General features: G+C 34.5%; 2 protein-coding genes and 1 pseudogene across 2 annotated transcripts; all 3 read right to left on the reverse strand.

The window, feature by feature from the left end:
• Nucleotides 1-4,222: 4,222 nt before the first annotated feature.
• On the reverse strand, nt 4,223-11,962 carry LOC107829377 (uncharacterized). The gene is given in 9 exon segments (XM_075238611.1): nt 4,223-4,831; nt 4,834-4,885; nt 4,969-5,202; nt 6,136-6,421; nt 6,817-6,966; nt 9,707-9,780; nt 11,124-11,312; nt 11,418-11,558; nt 11,755-11,962. Coding segments are annotated over 7 exon segments (1,257 nt in total). The 5' UTR covers nt 11,271-11,312; nt 11,418-11,558; nt 11,755-11,962; the 3' UTR covers nt 4,223-4,517.
• LOC142174060 (U6 spliceosomal RNA) lies at nt 5,848-5,912 on the reverse strand (annotated as a pseudogene).
• Nucleotides 11,963-14,307: 2,345 nt separating the features above from the next.
• Nucleotides 14,308-15,705, reverse strand: LOC107784022 (uncharacterized). The gene has a single exon (XM_016605072.2). It carries the CDS (start codon nt 15,411-15,413, stop codon nt 14,454-14,456), a length of 960 nt encoding a protein of 319 aa, XP_016460558.1. The 5' UTR covers nt 15,414-15,705; the 3' UTR covers nt 14,308-14,453.
• Between the last annotated feature and the right edge of the window lie 3,216 nt (nt 15,706-18,921).

The following is an 18,921-nucleotide window of genomic DNA, read 5'->3' on the forward strand; positions in this document are numbered from 1 at the left end:
CCCAATTTACTACTACATAAATCCCAAATAAACCAAAAGAATACTAAAAATAAATATATAAAAAAGGTCCACCCTACCAGAAACAAGAAGATGAACACCCAGTAGTATAACAATTATTACTGGAATTGTGAAGTCGGCGAAAAACCCTTCTTCTTCTATAGCCAAAGATGCCATATTTGAGCCTCAACCAAACCAATTTTCTGATTTTTCTTGCTGATTTGAGCTTTACCCATATCACCCTTTTCACTCTAAAGAAAGAATTTTTCATCTTCTCAGTAACACTCTGCTTCCTGCTAAATTGATAGCTTCTCAAAAAAAGCTGCCTCTTTTCTAAATCAGTGTATCCTGTTTCTGTTCTGAACATGTTTACGGCCCCATAAGATATCTGTTTTACAACCATATTGTCCATATTATACATATACAGATATACTGGTCTTCTGTATATATATATGTTGAGAGAGAAATAGGAGTTTAATTTGCAGTGGGAGAAAGAATTACAGGGTAGTGGTATATAATGGCCGTGATATATAGGTGAAGAGAGAGGGTTAGTTGGAGTATGAATGCTCTCTATATTTTAGGCCATGCTCTGTATTAATTAATTTAATGCCATCGTGGGGATGTGCCTACATTTTAAATGTAATCGACTTTTTTTTTCTTTCTCTCCTTTTATTTTTTGTTTTGCATTGAATTTTTAACAAGTGATTTTCTTTTTAAATAATGGTGGCATATTTTGAATCGGCTTAGAATCTCCACAAAAATTCGATTTGATATCTGCTTTAGCTCTTATTAAGTGTCTGATAATATTATTTATCAAAATTTAAACAAATGAAAAATCACCTTTTGTTTTTTTACTAGAATTTGAACCCTAATATTACATTTTTTTCGTCTATTTCATTACCCTTTAGGTTGTGCCTTAGGTGCTACACAAGGAAAATTTCGATCAAATTAGTCTTCGTTTTCCCTTTTTTTTATTACTATATTTTGCCCCCTGCTTTTAAGTTGTCACGTGAATTTGTGGGTGTCGTGAGAAATTAGATCAAGTTTTGGAGAGAGAATCACGTGACTTGGAAGGGTTTTTTTTTGGTTAGTTTTTGCATGTTTGGCAATTTAAGCAGTTAGGAATTAGGATCTGTTTTTTATATTTGAGACGTGGGATAACTCACCCACGTCAGTTATTTTTGATTTCTTGATTTTGCACTTTCTTCTTTTTCCTTTTTGGAATTTTCGGGAAAAATGTAAAAATTTGATTATATATTTTCCTTGTTTTGATTTATTGCAAGAGTAATGTAAGCATGATAGGATCTTCTCCCATTTAATTTTCTTCATTCATCATTTATTCAAGCATGCAATTTGAGGATGTCACACGATTTTTCTAGTATTTATATTTGTCAGACAATAAATGGTCTACTCTTCCAAATTAAGTCTCTAGTTTCTTTTTTATCTGATATTATATTTAAACTTTGTTTTTTGTGGATAAATTCTTTATTTTTCGATTTAAGAACGAATAAATATATCGTGTTATTTATTTTCAATAACTCGAAGTACATATGCCAGCAAATTAAGATCTCCCCTCGTATTATAATAATGCAAATCCAGATTGCCCTAATTGTTTGCGCTAAAGACGTTAAAGAATTAAACAGGAAATGAATTTTACTAGATTAGAAAAAATCGAATTTAGTTTATGATACTAGTTTTTACTAGATAACCAAATTTTACTTACAAAGCTCAAGCATTACGTGCAGAATTCCAGACATAAAGCTCCCAAACTATATCATATACGATAAAGTTTTACAAAGTTTATCTCAAATAATTAGCGGTATAAAGTATAAACCAAACCACATAATTGAATCCTATAAATGTCTTTTATCAAGTCAATTGTAAATTACATAGTCATAGAGCTTTAGATAATCCAATTATGATAAGAAGACGAATCTTAAGGAACAATCAGAGACAATTAAAGGGATTCCTTAAACCCACTGAACTCCTAAGTTTCTTACAAAAATAATCTTACATAAAGATAAGGCGGCGCCAGGAAATGTCATTAATTATCTTAATACGAATCACATAGATATTCAAGAAAGACAGGTTGGAAAAATAAAGAAGTCAAACGTTAGCAATGAAAATAAATCACAGAATTCAGATTTTATCATAATAGGTGTAACGAATCCCTTACATTTGTGTATGTCTTCCAATACAAGTATTTACAGCAAACAAATTACTTACTTCTACACCAAGAATTGCAGGCGCCACTTACCCTAAATTATTGGAGTATAGCTAAAGAGAGAAAAACTATCAAAATAATGATTCATCTTCTATTAATTTCTAATTTATCTCCACCTTTATACTATAAACAAACCGGCATTTATCCATAATAATTATTTTACCATATAAGCTACATGCTGTTCCGTTCTCAACTGCTAAGAATATCTTCTTCAATTAAATTCACCTACTTTAATATAAAAATATCCATAATTTTCTTGATGTTGCCAGTTGTGTTTTAAATTAAAAGACATCATAGTTTTGTTGATCCTAAACCTGAGCAAGCACTTCATGCATAGTCCTCCAACCCTTAATTATTACCATCCACATTGGCCATTAATTTGAAGAATCAAGATTGAGATTAACTTAATTATATCTATTAATAAAATCTAATTATAATAAGAGTGTTGAGATCTCAAGTTAGAGCTTCCTTAAGCGTGAACCATACGATTGCGAATTAAAAGTTATAAAAAGAAGATATCTTGAGTTATTCATTAATATTGCAAGCGACGACTAATTGAACAATCACAAGTAGGAGGATAATCATGTAATGATTTTATTCTAGTGTTATAGCTAGTTTAATTTGTTTGTCAGTCTTTTGTTCAACCAAAAAGCAAGGTGATTTATTTGTCCCAAGTGTAGAAAAACACCACGCCACAACAATCGAAGATACATAAAATACTTTCATAATCTTTTCTCGTGCTAGAGTGGTATCTTCTAACTTACTTTTTTCACAAAAATAATATATCTTTGATTTGAAGTCCTGTACAGAACCAAATAAATAAAACAGATAAATCCTCTTGAATAGATACGCGGAATGAAACTGTTGGTCAAACAAAGAGAACGAGGGAAACAAAAATGACCGATCACATTTAAAATATGTCTTTTCCTTCCTTCCCTTTTTGTTTTTTTTCCCTTATCTTATTTCACCTAAAAAAACCAAAATGTTTCGTGATTTCCCACCTTATAAAATGGCCCATCACCTATAAAAACAAAATGTTTCGTGATTTCCCACCTTATAAATGGCCCATCATAGACGTGAAAATAAAATAAAATATATACACCTGATGACCAATATTTTTGATATATGACAACTACAAAAACAAAGGGACAACGCTTAATTCAGTGTCAATGTAAACATATAACCCTTGTTACTTTGATACGCTGCACCTACTTACAGACATTAAAATAGCACATAAAAGGCGTGGGCAGAACGCTCAAGTATATATATGGCGTTTGTTTTATATTAATCATGTTTCTAATGGCGTATGTTTTATTTTAATCATGTTTCTGATGGCATAGGTTTTATATTAATCACGTTTCTGAAAAGTTTTTTGTACATGCCTCACACCTTTCACGTACTCCGTTTCAATTTAGATGTTATAGTTTGACTTTAAGAAAGAAAAATAAGACTTTTAAAATATGTGGTTCTAAAAGATAAGGGGTAAAAGTTTTGTAAGGTCATGTATAAAAGCTTTTCATTAAGGGTAAAACGGATAAAATGAATAGTTTAAAATTAAATTATTTCCAAATGGACTAATAAGGATAGTATATCATTTAAACTTAAACGGAGGGAGTATCAATTAGGGCATGCCTAACATTAAAATGAATAAAGTGCAGTAATAAAGTTCTTAGACTTGGTGAAGTAAACATTTTAATCCATGTTCTTTTACTGTTTAATGATATCCACATCTGTTTTTTAAAAGAGAATTTGTTGGAATTAGAAATTCTCAAAATTTCACCTTCAAAAAATTCATCTCCTTAAGATAAAAGAACCCTTTTAAGTTTTAAGTATTGCTTGCGTTGACAACCAATAGAAGCTAATCATTACTACACAAGTTCGCATCCACAGATCTAATGACCAAGACCAACACTGTTAAGTCAACCAATAGGAGCTAATCATTCAGATATTTAACTAAAAAACAAAAATGTGAATGGAAAATATAGAAGGCGTAACATCGGCTTTCTATAAACACAACCTCCAGCAAACTCCAATAAAAGTTCCTTGAGTAATATATAATGAGCTAGAGTTAAATCATTCGAGTGCAAACATAACTGAGGTTTCTCTAATTACACTACATATGGAAATAGGATCAAACAATAAAAAAGAAATGGCTGAAAACTAGCTTTGCCTACATTTACAGACTAAGTTACAACTCTGAGCTCCATAGCAACACAATCTGGATCGCTAGTGCACATCTAATTCCCAACAAAAAATAAAGAAAAATTCACACACGGATGAAAATCCAATGTCATTATCATCTTGTCCCAGAATTGGCTGCAGGTACCTTAGATGGATAATTTGAAATGTCTACGTCAATCAGTGATAGGTCATAGGGCGCTGAAACATTATTTGATGCATCCATAAGCAGCGAGCAATTCATTGCTTCGGATTTCCCTGTCTGGTGTCCTGCACCAGGATTTTGTGGATTGTTGTTATTAGCAGAGGGAGAGAGACTAGATAATTGTACATCTTCCTGTTTGTTTCCAAATATGTGCTTATTTTTCCTAACAGTATCCATCTCTGGGCCAGTTGGGACGAATGTCCTTGCCCTGTACTTAGTTGCACCCCTTCTTCACCATCACCATGATTATAGAGAACATAATCATGATAAGTAGGAGCGAACTGCATCCATGGTAGAACATAGAATCTGTTAGGACACGAGTAAAAATACAGCACAGGGGAAAATGAGCAAGTGACTGTCTTACCTGGTGGACCGTGTCATGGTAAAAGTCATTTAGCATAAGGGCATGTCCAAGGCTAGCAGTAAAACCACGAGAAGGACCAATGTTTGCACCAGCATATTCCTTATATGGGAAGGCATAAAGATGAGCAAAAGCTGCAATAAGCATCTCAACACAAATTATAAAATTCTGAAATTCAGCAGCTTCCTCGGTATCTTTAATAAGTCTAGATTTTGCAGCAAGAAACACCAGAACACCCTGGGAGAGGAAGTTAAGAAGAATCATGAAAACTTGACACATAATTCAATGCAAAAATGTAATTCAAAAAACAAGAGCCAGCCAATTGCTATTATTTCAGTAAAAGCTCTGTTATACAGCATCACATAACAAAAATTAAAGGCAGATAAAGATAAGATAGTCCATCTTTCAGCTAGTTGAACCCCATTAAAAAAATATGACCAATTTAGATATATCAATAAGGCAGCATCACTTCAACAGCAAGCAAATTACCACATCTTAACTAAACAGGTAAAAACTATTTGTTCCTCCCTGTTTAGATTTGGCTTGAAAGGAGAAAATGTTGAAGTGTGTCAAAATTACGTCAAGTCACCTTTTTAGCTCAACTTGTGAACCAAAAAAAACAAATAGCTCAACTTGTGAACCAAAAACCAAAAAAAAATGAAGATCAAGGCATATAGCTGGTTCACAGAAAACAAAAGATTTTAGGTATAGAACAGTTTTACCCACGTGTATCAATTAGCACCTTGTAAGAACAACAATTCTTCAGCTTGTTATAATGAGTCAAATAACTGCCAATCTCTACTAGGACCAAACAATTAACTACAAGTAACATTGGTATAGCGCAAGCTGACCTTGACAGCAACATCATGAAAAAGTTATTTGTGCACAGGGGCCATACTAATCTTCTCCATATCGTTCCAATTTTATCTGATTTCCCCATATGGCAAATGTTATAAAAAATTATTATTATATTTTTTGTGTTAACAGAATCAATTAGTAATAAAAGCACCAAATTATGCCGCAATTATGAAAGCAAAAAAAGTTTAATAGTTTTAAAAAAGGGAACAATTTTGCTTACTTAGCACTAAAGGGAAAAATAGGATGTAACTAAGCAAACCAGGTGAGTGAAAATATATGATTCCAAATCAAAATTAGGAAAAAAAAACATACCTGCCAGTATGTAAGGAATACGACAGATTTTATAATGATAAACTTCGGAACTGGATTAAATGGCCGGAGCAAATCTTTGCATGCCACGTAAAACAAAGCCAAGGCATAAAGTGCCATCGAGTATGAGATAGTATATATAATTGTGAGGTAGAGGTACGACTGCATTGGACTGAAATTTCCATCCTCGTATTTTCCTTTTGCATAAAGTATGATTGTAACTGCCACTAATATGGGCTTGAGAATCACAAACTGCAAACATCCCTGCTTGCACCTTCGAATAAAGCGCCTGAGTTTCTTGAACATTATCAGAAATACAGTTCAAACAAAAAATAAACAAGAGACCTAAAGTCAATACATGAAATTAATTAACTACATTGCAACATGGAAACCTACATAGTTGAAATGTAAAACATGGTAATAATAATTTGGTCACAGAAATCAAGGGAATCGTAAATTCAACAGCACCAAGACTATTCAAAATATCCATTGAAACTTTTTTCAGTCATCTCAAATTCAAGTGAAGAAACGCACTGCAACCAATCATATAACCATCAATATGAGTCTCCTACATAGAGGTGTGAGTAATATATAAATTTTAAGAATGGTTCATGCTGGAGAATCCTCAAGGAGTTGCTCGTAATTGACAAAATAAAAAAAGCTCTACGCATAAGCGCAACTTACCCATCCAAAGGAAGTGGAGGAAAGCAGCAGGTCATCAGACACCAATTTGGCTTTAGAACTCGGCCACTCAAACTTAGAACAACAGACCCTGGGCCGCCAACCCATGCCAGGCACAGTGATAGAAAATTATATATGACCCAAGCCTCGTATCTGAAATTAAAAGTAAATATTCACAAATTAATGAAAAGATCTCACCATAAGAGATGTCTAAACATAAGCATATGAAAGATGCAAACTCATGCAAATGCAAACTTAATGATTGATCTTAAGAAATATATGTTGTGTCAATTTACTAGCACAGAGATTAAAAAAGAAAAGGTTGAACTTTTTCCTGCATATTTGAGAGACTTAAAACTTAATGATTGATTTTAAGACCAGAAATGTGTACAAGTTAGGAGTATTGTTAGAAGATGTCAAATAAAAAAAAGCAAAGCTATTAAAACAGGTTGTGTTGGGACATTTACATCACATCAAGTGTTTGACAAGAATCCTTTTTGCTCGTTTACAGATTTGTAAATCAGTATAGAGAAACGTGTGAGGTGTAAATTACCTTCGGTATTATTGAATAACGGAATGAAAATTGTCTAAATCATGTCAAATGGATACAGAGGTGCCATCCAACAATCCCAACTAATATGGGATTGGGGTGCAGTTCTTGCAAATTAACAATTGTCTGCCCTCTAAATCACTAAGAAAAAAAAAATTAGTTGTCACTAGCACATAGATCACATGAGATATGTCCCCCAATTACTTTTCTTCCATTCCAACACAAACCCTCATCTACATGGCTACTTAACAAATTGCTAAGACCCTCCATCAAAATAAAACCGACTTCAAATATCTACATCACTGAGGTTCTCCATCGAATTTCTGGCTTCTTCCACCCACGTCGCCGATATTTCCCATGTCGGAACCATGTATATACTTCATGCAGCTACGTCGATTGTGGCTGGAACCGACTTTTTCATCCATCTCACATAATCTAGCCCACCACAAATGCAATTTGTGCCTTGTCTCTACATCTAGCTCCATAATCCTCCACAATTGTCACCAATGATCTTAAAGCATTTTCCACCACAGATGTAGTTGACGACCACAAAGTGTAGTCCACAGATGCTTAACCTATAAATTCCTACTTGCTAAATGCCGCTACTGATGCCCAGCAGTCAAACAACAGTTTTTTTTTATGAAGTACGTTTTAAAGTTAAATAACAGTTTGTGCCTCCTCTAATGTCGTTCTCCCGCATTAAATATATGAGCCTCCTCTTCTATTTCAGACAACTTTAGACAGCAAGAAAAACATTCTCTCCATCCTATTTTTGCACAAAGATGGTTCATTCAGATGTCTCATTGTTATATACTAGGCTTAAGTTATTTTGTGAATCAAAACTTTAGCAATAACTGCAATCATAAACAATACTGCAATAGAAAAATAGGCCAGGTAACACAGAGGACCGTTCTAAAAAGGAACTAAAAACTCGGAATATGTTGAAGATTGATGTCTGAGAATTGTGGTGATCTAAAGAGGTTGGGTTAGACAGCTTGAAAGTTTTCAGAACTTGAAGAGATGGTCTAGTTGGATGAGGTCAGTATGACAGAGGAAGTGTAGTTTTCCGAAATTCTTGAACAGAAAGTCTAGGTGGATGATGATGATCGCAGAAGATGCCTATGTCATAACTGAGGTTGGTTGGATAAAGGTTCCTTGTGGGTCTTTAAGTAAATCTTAAACTTTCAGCTAAGAGTCTCCTCTCCCCGAAAAGGTCTCTCTCCGAATAGTTTTCACTATATTGATTCTTAGACATCCGGGACATCTGTATCTCAGGGTTTGGATATTTCAGTCGATCTTCAGTCAGAGGGATATCACCTATTATAACTTGCAATTATTTTACAATCTCAGCAAGTGTATGTCAACAATGTTTTACGCCGTTTGACAAATTTTAAGGCTTCCTTCGACATTCTTCAAGGTTCTAGGTTTGATATGCTTCAAGCTTCTTCTTTTTTTGGGGGGGTGAAGTAAGTAGGATATCATTAACAAAGGCTAAGTAGGATATCATTAACAAAGGCATCAAGAAGATGCAAGGATTACAAAAGAAGGAAATTCTCAGCCCACAAAAAGACGAAAAAGACTAACAATAAGCTTCTTTGGTTTTTTTGACTTAACAAATCAGTATTCAGTAGCAGTCCACAAATTGAGTAATTAACTTGACAGTTCAATAATCTTTGGTGTATGAATGACATATCAGAATACATCCGTGCATTAGTGGTTGAACGAAGCATGGAGTGATCTTTATTCTTCAATTTATAGAAGAATACAGCATTGTGCAATTAACCGATGTAACTTCAAATCTTCAATCTATACATATTTTTTGCAAAGGTAATATTGCACATATAAAGCAAAAATGCAAGTATAGACACGTATACCAAGTCAAGCAACTCGACTGGAAGATGCGTATCCATATTTCATAAAATCTCTAGCGCACTGGAAGCTCAACAATTTTGCATGCAGTCGAGCTCAACAGTGGCATCCAGTCCCCATTTAGCATAGGATAAAACAACAGAGTTTTTGACATAAAGCAATCTCATTGAACCCACAAAACTTTTGACTATAACCCATCTACGATGATGCAAAGCTTTAAAGGTCGACATAGAAACACAATCGTAAAAAAGGATATTTTTAAGAATAAATACATGTTTCTTCACACGACAAAGCCCTCTCATGAAAACTACCATTCCATCTGTATTCATGATTGCTACTTATTGCATGAGTTTAGAACACAGAGGGAAAAAACAGGGTACCATTCCATGGAGCAAACAATGAGCAGTCATATTATAATACCACCATCAAGAAAAAGAATTACACCACGAAAATACAAACTTGAACAATACTTACATTTCACGAATGGAATTGAAATAGATGGCACTCTCATTTAGGATGAGTGACAAGAATGACGTTAGTGCATAAACCTGTCAAGGAGACAAGAAGAATTTTAAAAAATAAAAGAGTTGGAACATAGCTATAAATTTCGCACAATGTAATATACAGCCCAGAGTCAAGCTAGTTTTGAAAACATATTTGTCATGGTCATACATACAAAATTTGCATTCCCATGTTATTAACAAAAATTAACACCATAACAACCAGACTAAAGCAAATATACCTGATTTCAAGTTCCATAAAGATTCATAACTCTAATATTCACCTACCTGTTGGGGTACATTCAATGCATGTGTTTTCTTTAATTTAGTTTTACTTAGTATTATCTAAAACAAAAAATTATAAAATTCTACTAGGATTGTGAAAATTGCAGTTGAAAAATGTAACCATCATTGTGAAAATAGTCTAGAACGCAGGGTTTTTTATTTATTAGTCAATGGCAAACTGTTGACACGAGTCATAGGACAATTGCACATTTGAACACCACATCCAGATTTTAACCTCCAGTCATAGACAACTTTGAAACTAGTTCTTCCATTAATGGACAAAGATCTATAAACTTAACAGCATTAAGTGTCAATGAATTTGAAATCCCTACATGCACATATTTCCTCCTACTTCTGTTTTTAACAAATACCACAGTTTCTATATCTTCTACACCAGCTTGCCCAGATTAAACTCACCAACTTTCCAATTTAGTTCCTGTCAAAATTTGTGGACATCCTACCTCCAGTGGGATTACAATTCTTTTAAGTTTTATCTAATATCAACAAAACGGCAGTATGAACCCGTTCAAAAATCAACTTGATCCCTACTTCTGGACCTACAAAATTTTAAATACAATGAGGTCTATTGGTCGAGCCGAGCGTCTATCGTTAACAACCTATCTACTTTCATTAATTAGGGGTAAGGTCTGTACACACTACCCTCCCCATACCCCACTTGGTGGGATTATACTGGGTTTGTTGTTGTTATTGTAATGAGGTCTATTGGTCATCTTATACCTACATACAGCCAAATGAATTAACTTGCAGCTGTTTAGTCAACTTTTTTAAGAATTGTTTTTGAAAAGAAGTGCATGCTGCAGGCAAAAGGAAAATATGTTTAGATAGTTGTAATTTTTGAAGATTATGAGTATTTAGTGAGTAGAAGAACTACTCAAACCACGTCGTCAAAGAAAAACATTTTTTTTTTGGATAACCTTGGTATCAAAGCCCAAATTCTTAAAATCTTTTTTTGCAAAAACTTCTTTAGAAAACATAAACAAACAAGTTTTGATTATGCAGATGATCAAATACAGTAAGTAGTCTAGAATATTACATTTGCAGGTTTGACGGGGAAGAAGAATAAAGGCCAAGAGAGAGAGACTCACAGGAACCATAAAGATGATGCGGACAATGTACCGTTGATAAGTAGGCTCAGTGTAATTCAAAAGGTGTCTGTATATGTGCAAAAGCGCCAGCCCAATAGCACCAACGGTGCAAGGCAATGCAATGAGGATATAGTATATCGGCGCCATTTGTTCGGCAAGCTACCAACAATCAAACATAAACACCCTTCTCTGAAACTTCAGAAATATAACCAAATCAGTACCATTGAAACAATTTATGAAATAAATAGATAAATAAATCCAACAAAATAGGGGGAAAAACAAGAATTCACTTACAGAACTAAAGAAAGAGCTCAAAACCCCCTATAGCTGAGAACTTCTTTCCTTCACCAAATAGAAGAAACTGTTGCTACAATTCAAGACTTGGGCTTGTTTAACTTTAATTGGGAGTACACCGACCTCGGGGCTCAGGAAACCCTAATTAAATACAAATGTTAAGATTTAACATATCAATCAATGTGTAATTCTATAAAAATGTACATAATTCATTTAATGATCAAAGAAATTAAACAAAACTTCAAATTCTAACTGGGGTTTTCCCTATATAAAAAAGAGAATGGATATGTTCGCGAAATATTTAAAGAAAATCAGAAATGGGTAAAGCAATACTCACCTTATCGATGCAATCGGGGGGGGGGGGGGGAAAGATATTAAAGAAGTGCGCAAAACTGGGTCATTGGGGAATTGTCGGAGAAAGTGAAAGTTCAATGAAGACGATGGAACTATATAGATCTGCGATTTAATAAATCAAAAGAAAAAAAAAGGTTTGGCCAAAGCGCTGTAAGTGAATTGTGGGGGCTTGTGGGACAAGGGGGAGCAATAATGGCTGCTTCAGGGAGAGACGTATTTTATTTGCTGGAATTGTAAAACAGATATCGCTTCAACAAAACTTGCCAGCAGAGGATAAAATCTTTTTCCTTCATTTGTTTTTCTTCTTAACTGTAATTCTTTTTTCGTAAAAAGAGACAGGTGGCATTCAATTTGTATTTAAGAGATAGTATTCGTTGAGCTGTCTCTGATTCGACTATTCAGATAATTAAATCAATTAGTAACAATCACTAATCATTAACATTTTGTTTTTTCCTTTTTTAATTTTGATTCTCAATCATATTCGAAATAACACTTGCTTTTTACTCTAACTAAATTGCGTGTATACGCATAGAATTTGGGGAAAACATTTATAATTTTTAAAATAAAAGGAGATATTTTTTAGAATTGGAGTTGATTTTTTCTTTAGCAGCATTTCCATTAATAAATCTGCACTATGCATCGTAATTATTGTACTCGGACAAACTACAAGGATAATGTTTTCTTCTTAAATCAAAGACAAAGATAATATGTGTGAAAAAATTAGAACTGCTTACTATAATTGTATAGCAATTTTAAGAGCACACTACGAGCCCGTTTGGATTAGCTGATTGTAAATAGCTGATAAGCTTGTAGTGCTGAAAAGTTTTTTTAAGTGCCGAAACTGATTTTTAAAATAAGCATTTACGTGTTTGGATAGAAGTGCTGAAACTGATAATAAGTAGTTGATGTGTTTGATTAAAAAGTGCTAATAAGCTATTCTTTTGTTAAAATGACTAAAATACCATTGAATTTTTTTCAAAAGATTATAAATTAAAAATTTCTTTGTAAAGAAAAGAATTAATAACGAATATGGAATGAAGAGAAAGTCAAGAAATTTATTTTGGGAAAAGTATTTTGTGAATTAGAAAATATTATTAAGGATAAACTAGTAAAAGTGCTTATAAGTTAAAAAGTCATAAGTTGAGGGTGATTAGCTTATGACTTATGGTTTATTTTAGCACTTTGAGTGTTTGCCAAACGCGTAGATAAGCCAAAAAGTGTTTATAAGCCAGTTTGACCAGCTTATAAGCTTAGCCAAACACCCTCTACTTGTAATAAAACAAGATATAGAGGATTGTAATTTTTCATACACATTATCAGGGATTCTAGACTCCACTTTATGAGATTACACTGGGTTTATTATTGTTGTTGTTATTATTTCAGGGATTATAATCACAAAGATGTGCATTGAAAAAGTGATACCAAACTTACAATTTTGTAAAGGCAGCTTTCTCTATTTTGCCTTGGAAATGAAGAAAGAGCATTTACACGTGAGAAAGATACATAATAAGCTTTTTGGGAAGTGGTAATAAGGATAGGTTTTAAAAAAGTCACAGATGGGATTTTCATATAGTGCTTTCTTTGATAAGATAAAACGCAAGTAAGAAACATAGATCTGTATAAAACTAACTGTTAAATGGCTGTTAAGACTACCACTGTATTCAACGAGGAAGACAAGCTAAGAGGTCAAAGACGAGTTGCACTAATCCATTGGACATTCTCAAATACTTTTCTAACATCTAGAACTTGTCGCTGCATAACAATCACAATCCTGTTTGATTCTGACACTATTTCTTTATTTATCTTTTTCAAAGCACATTTTTTCTGTGTCTATACAAAAATACAGACGACACCATTCAGTTAAAATTTATAGACCATCATATTTGGTAAAGGTCGAAAATGTCTCTTTAGAGAACACGATAGGACACAAAGACAGGACATACTAGACGAGTATCAATTGTACACTACGACTTCTTTTCTTCTTTTCTTTTCCCTTTGGTGGTAAATTTCTGATAAAAGAACAAAGACCCTCGTGCTTAATGATCTACTACAGCTGCATGTTTAGGATGTGAGAAACCAAAGGTTTTCTCATTAGAAAAATTCTGTAGGCTTTGTAAGGGAAAAGGGTAGCAGAAGCACCAAAGACTAAAAGAGGGCCACTTTATAGGATTATAATCCAGAGACTTTGTTCATCGCTCTGGTTGAACGGTACTCGCAGAAAAGGATGGCAGTGCTATTAGCCAGAGGTTAACTATCAGATCTCCCGAACGTGATTTGGGGTGCAAATTGGAATTTGTTAGTCCTACATCTGTTAAGGAGCTTTGGAGTCACCAGCCGAGCAAGTGGTCGCCATGCTTGGTGGAGTTCGTCAAACTATAGAAATAACTTCATAAAAAAGTAGCATCATTTTTGGTCATTACCAGATACCGCAAGATCAATGTGAATTTTGGGAACTAGGATGAAGCTTTCATGAGTCTTTCGGGTAGAAGATTTTGTTGATTCCAAATATTATATGAAGTTCATCCGAAAGAAGTAATTGCCAAGAACTAGAAAATCAAATTTCCTCAAGCACAAAGTTCTCTGCATGTTTTAGTAATCTGTTTCCATATGACAATAAACAAGAATCTCCCTAGTACAACAATTTACACAGCAAACAGCTATTAAGTAAAAAAAAAACATCTTTTACTTGCCATAGAAAACCTGCATTATGGTCCTATGAAGTGGTCCTCTTTTATTCTTCAACACCTCCCTCATCTTAATCTCTTCAGGCACAGCTCCTTTGCTCTTCACTATCTCCAATAACTCTTTTCCTTCTTCCTCCATTCCTGCCTTCACCAACCCTTCATAACTACCCAAACAAGTAGCTGCATTGGGCTTCATCCCCCTTTTCTCCACCATCTCCAGCACATACTTTTTCGCCTCTTTCACAAACTTCCCTTCTCCACTCTCCGCTAACGACTTGATCAAAACACTATACGTATACGCATTGGGAAGCACCCCATTTGCCAGCATCCGCAGGTAGACCTTGTGAGCCTCCTTGGGCTGTCCCGCATTGGCATATGCCTCGATCACCGCTGTATGAGCCACAACATCTGGCATTTGATTCTTGTCCTTGATTTGAGAGAATAGTTCCAATGCCTCGTGAGTCAACCCGTCCTTTGACAATCCGTCGAACATCTTCACTGCATTGTTGATCAGCCCATCAGAGCGTATCGCCTGAAACACTTCTTGCAAGTTCGTCGGGTCTTCAGGTTCCTCAATTACGGGTTTCTTATTAAATGGATCGTATGGTGGTGGTAATTTGGATTTGTCTATCTGTTTAGTCGACGACTTCGTATCCGCCTCAGAATCGGAGTCCTCTGAATCAGATAATGAGAAATTGACTAATGTGTTTCGCTTCGGTGGAGCTGCAGTTGGGGTATTCGAAATGGGTGTTTCTGGGGTGGTAGTAGTGGTGGAAAATGGTGTGCTTCTGAATGAGCTAATTGTGGAAACTGAAAAGGAGGACACTGTTTTGGGGATTTGGGTTGGGAAAGAGGAGTAGTGGTAACGAAGGGAATAAGAGGAAAGCAGACGGCGAAGTATTGAGGTGGAAGACGCTGGAGAGACGGTGAGCCACCGGGTAATGGTTATTCCGGCCATCGGCGATGTGACGGAGTACAACGTTAAATGTGATAGTAGCAGCTCCGTTTTGATTTGCTGGAACGGGTTAACCCCTTTTCCCGCTCTTAAGACATGAGATTAGGCTGTTTTGGCCCATGAAATAGTAGGACTCTCAGAAGCCCAATTTCAGGTGAATTACCTCCAATTATTTCGGGGGATGTTTTGCAAATACACACTCACAGCAAATTATTTACCGCCCCTACCTATAAAGTTTTTTCCCTAACCATTTTTTTAATGAGAAAACTACCCTCTATAGTCCATCAAAATTTTAATAGCCCATATTTTTTTTACTCACACTAAATGGCCCTTCGGCCCAAACTTATTGCATCTAATAGCCCGAAATATCTATTTTGTATATTTTTTGTATAGTGGCAGTCTGTTTTGTATATTGACAGTCTATTTTGTATAGTAACAGTCTATTTAGTATATATTTTGTATAGTGACAGTTTATTTTATATATATTTTGTATAGTGACAGTCTATTGTATATAAATTGTATAGTGGCAGCCTATTTAGTATATTTTTGTACAATGATAGTCTATTTTGTATAAATTGTGTATAGTAACATTCTATTTAGTATATTTTTTGTATAATGACAGTTTATTTTTGTATATGTTTTGTATAGTGACAATTTATTGTATATAAATTGTATAGTGACAGTCTATTTTGTATAATTTTTGTATAGTGACAGTCTATTTTGTATATATTTCAACTTTATGCATAGTTATCTCCTCTCATCTTCCTCTCATTGAGAGACTAGCCATCGGGGTCCATGGCCTCACGGTCGCCGGAAATGGTAACAAGATCGCCGGAGTTTTAAATTTTCATCCAAAGTTCTTCAAAATATTAACTTCATATTCACAGAAACTATAAGAGAAAAATCAGAGAAAGAAGACAAGGTCACGAGAGTCGTGGTTGGCGGAGTTGCTTCTTCTGTGGTCACCGGCGACTCTGTCGGATTCCGGCCACCAGTGTATAGGGACGAGGCTAACGTCAAGATCTATCGATTCATGTGGATATTGAATGGTGGTGATGGCTGAAACTCCGTGAAGTTCAAAAGAAATAAAAGGGCATAAGGTTTCAGATTTGGGATTTTGAGAGATTGGTGAGGATTTGAAAGATTTGGATTGTAGATATGGAAAGGAGAGGAGGAAATGAGAACGGTGATATAATTTTTGTGGGGTTTGGCGGTGGTCGATGGAAGCGGGTGATGGAGCTAAGGCGATACTGCCATGGGGAGAGAGGGAGAGGAGGAGAGAGAAGAGATTAGGGTTTGGGGCTTGAGAAATGAAGGAAAATTCTATTTTTTTTGTTGCTTTTATATTTAAAATCATATTCAATTTGGACTATTCTGCCGCCGATAAAACAAATCTTGTGGCTAGCCACTATAATGAATAAAATGCATATTGCAATTTTGGGCTACCGGATGATATATGTTTGGGCCGATGGACTATGAATGAATTTTGCTCTTTTTTATAATGCCCGGGCCTTCCGACCAAATAAAGTCAAACTAAGCTATTAAAACCAAGCCAAGCGAAGCCAATTCACGCCAAACCAAGACAAGCCAAACCAAATTAAGTCAAACCAATACAATCCAAACCAAGTCAAACCAATCCCAAACCAAGCTATGTTAAGCCAAACGGGTGAGAAAAGTGGGATGGGTGATGGCAGGCTAGAAACCCATATTTTAGCCGTAGTTTACACTCTAATTACTATATTTGTACGTGTGTTTGAGTTTAAATGATAGTGAATTATACTTATTACGTGTTTTATGTCTTGCAGGAAGTGATTCCAAGTTAAAAAGATAAATTGGAGCTAAATCGAATAATTTGGAGCTTTGATGTATGAGTAAAAGCCCAAAGAATTAAACGGGGATTGCGTTCAGAGGTCAAGGACCAAGTCCGGATATCAAAATGCGAAAGAAACAACTTACTCTGGAAAAAAATACAATGACTCGCCGCAAGGGGCACCGCGAGGCGCAACGCGGTAGTGTAAAACTTGCCCGACGTACAAAATTCAAGTCCTTTATAAATCCACATAGGCGCATCACATGGCACAGCGCGGGGCACCTGTGCATTTTCCTTGGAGTATTTCCTGTTTCGGCTTGAACAGGGTAGTTTCGTCGGGCCCCACTTTTATACGGTATAATTACACTAAAAACACGTTTTTGAAGGGACTTTTGACCTACGAAATATTTGAGAAGCAACTAAGGCAATAAGACATAATAATTCATCAAGATTTCAACCAACAATCAGTGCAATATGGGATATCGAATCATTAGCATTGATGTTTTCTATGTTTTTAAACTTTATTGAGATGACTTTTTCCATAGCTATGGAGTAATTTCCTGTATGGTGTTGACAGATATGGTGTATTGATAACTTGATTAGGGATTCAATTCTTGACAATTGTTGAAATTAATTGGAGTTTTAATTCGTATTGTGAAGTTATTTATTATTTTGCTTAATCGAAAGAGGACCTTGATATTGAATTTCTTTACATCTTATGCTCTAGTTTAATTTCATGATTCAAATAGGTAATCGAAAGAGCCTCTTGAATTATTAATCAAACTAGAAAATAGAAAAATATTCGTGAGAAGTTACCTTTTGGACCATAACTATCATTTTATTCGTTGCAATTGTTTACCATGCTTCAATTGGATTAATTACTGAAATTAACGTTTAATCGAAAGAGGAACATTAACTTCAAGTGTAATCTGATTATCTGTTGAATTCGTGAGAATCAATAGTATTATATAGTGACCTAACTGAAGAATTGGATCCCGAGTCAATTATCTTGCACTTGTCTAGTCAATTACCGTTATTTCTCTCATTGATATTTCTTTGTTGGTCGAATGTTGTCTTTCATGATCAATTGTTAATTGCTTAATTTCAATAGTCAACCGTAGTTTATAAGCATTCAATCAAGTGTTAGTTTTTCTTGATAGTAATTAACTAAAAATTATTCGACCGCTGTTTAAATCCAATTCATGTAGATACGATAATTTAATTATACTATCTTTGACTAGCAAGATTATATTTTGCGCTCGTCAATGGGTAGGTAGGTTGGGTGATTAGTTTTAATTGGGCAAGTATATATTGTAACTAGTTTTGAAATGGATAGAGAAGGGTAATTAGTTTAAGCTCAATGGGTATTTTTTGCATAAATTGCTCATTATTTTGTAAGAATTTTGCCAATTGTCCCTTTTTGTATCAATTGTTTAATAAATGTTCCTCTTTTTATTTTTCTTTCTTGCAATTAATAAAATTTTTAGATCTGGATCTAAAGATAATGTTTGAGAAAATTGAAAATCTCATGAGAAAACGGTAGACCAAAATCTAAATTATATAAGTTATTGCAAATATTTGATCACATTTTAATATTTTTTGAGCAATTGAAAATCATATGAGTAAATAATTTTGCATTATTAAGGGCTATATTTTCACAACTTTTTAAAATATGGACAAAATCTAAACAATACCTAAAAA

The sequence above is a fragment of the Nicotiana tabacum genome, chromosome 19 (assembly GCF_000715075.1).
Source record: "Nicotiana tabacum cultivar K326 chromosome 19, ASM71507v2, whole genome shotgun sequence".
Taxonomy (NCBI): domain Eukaryota; kingdom Viridiplantae; phylum Streptophyta; class Magnoliopsida; order Solanales; family Solanaceae; genus Nicotiana; species Nicotiana tabacum.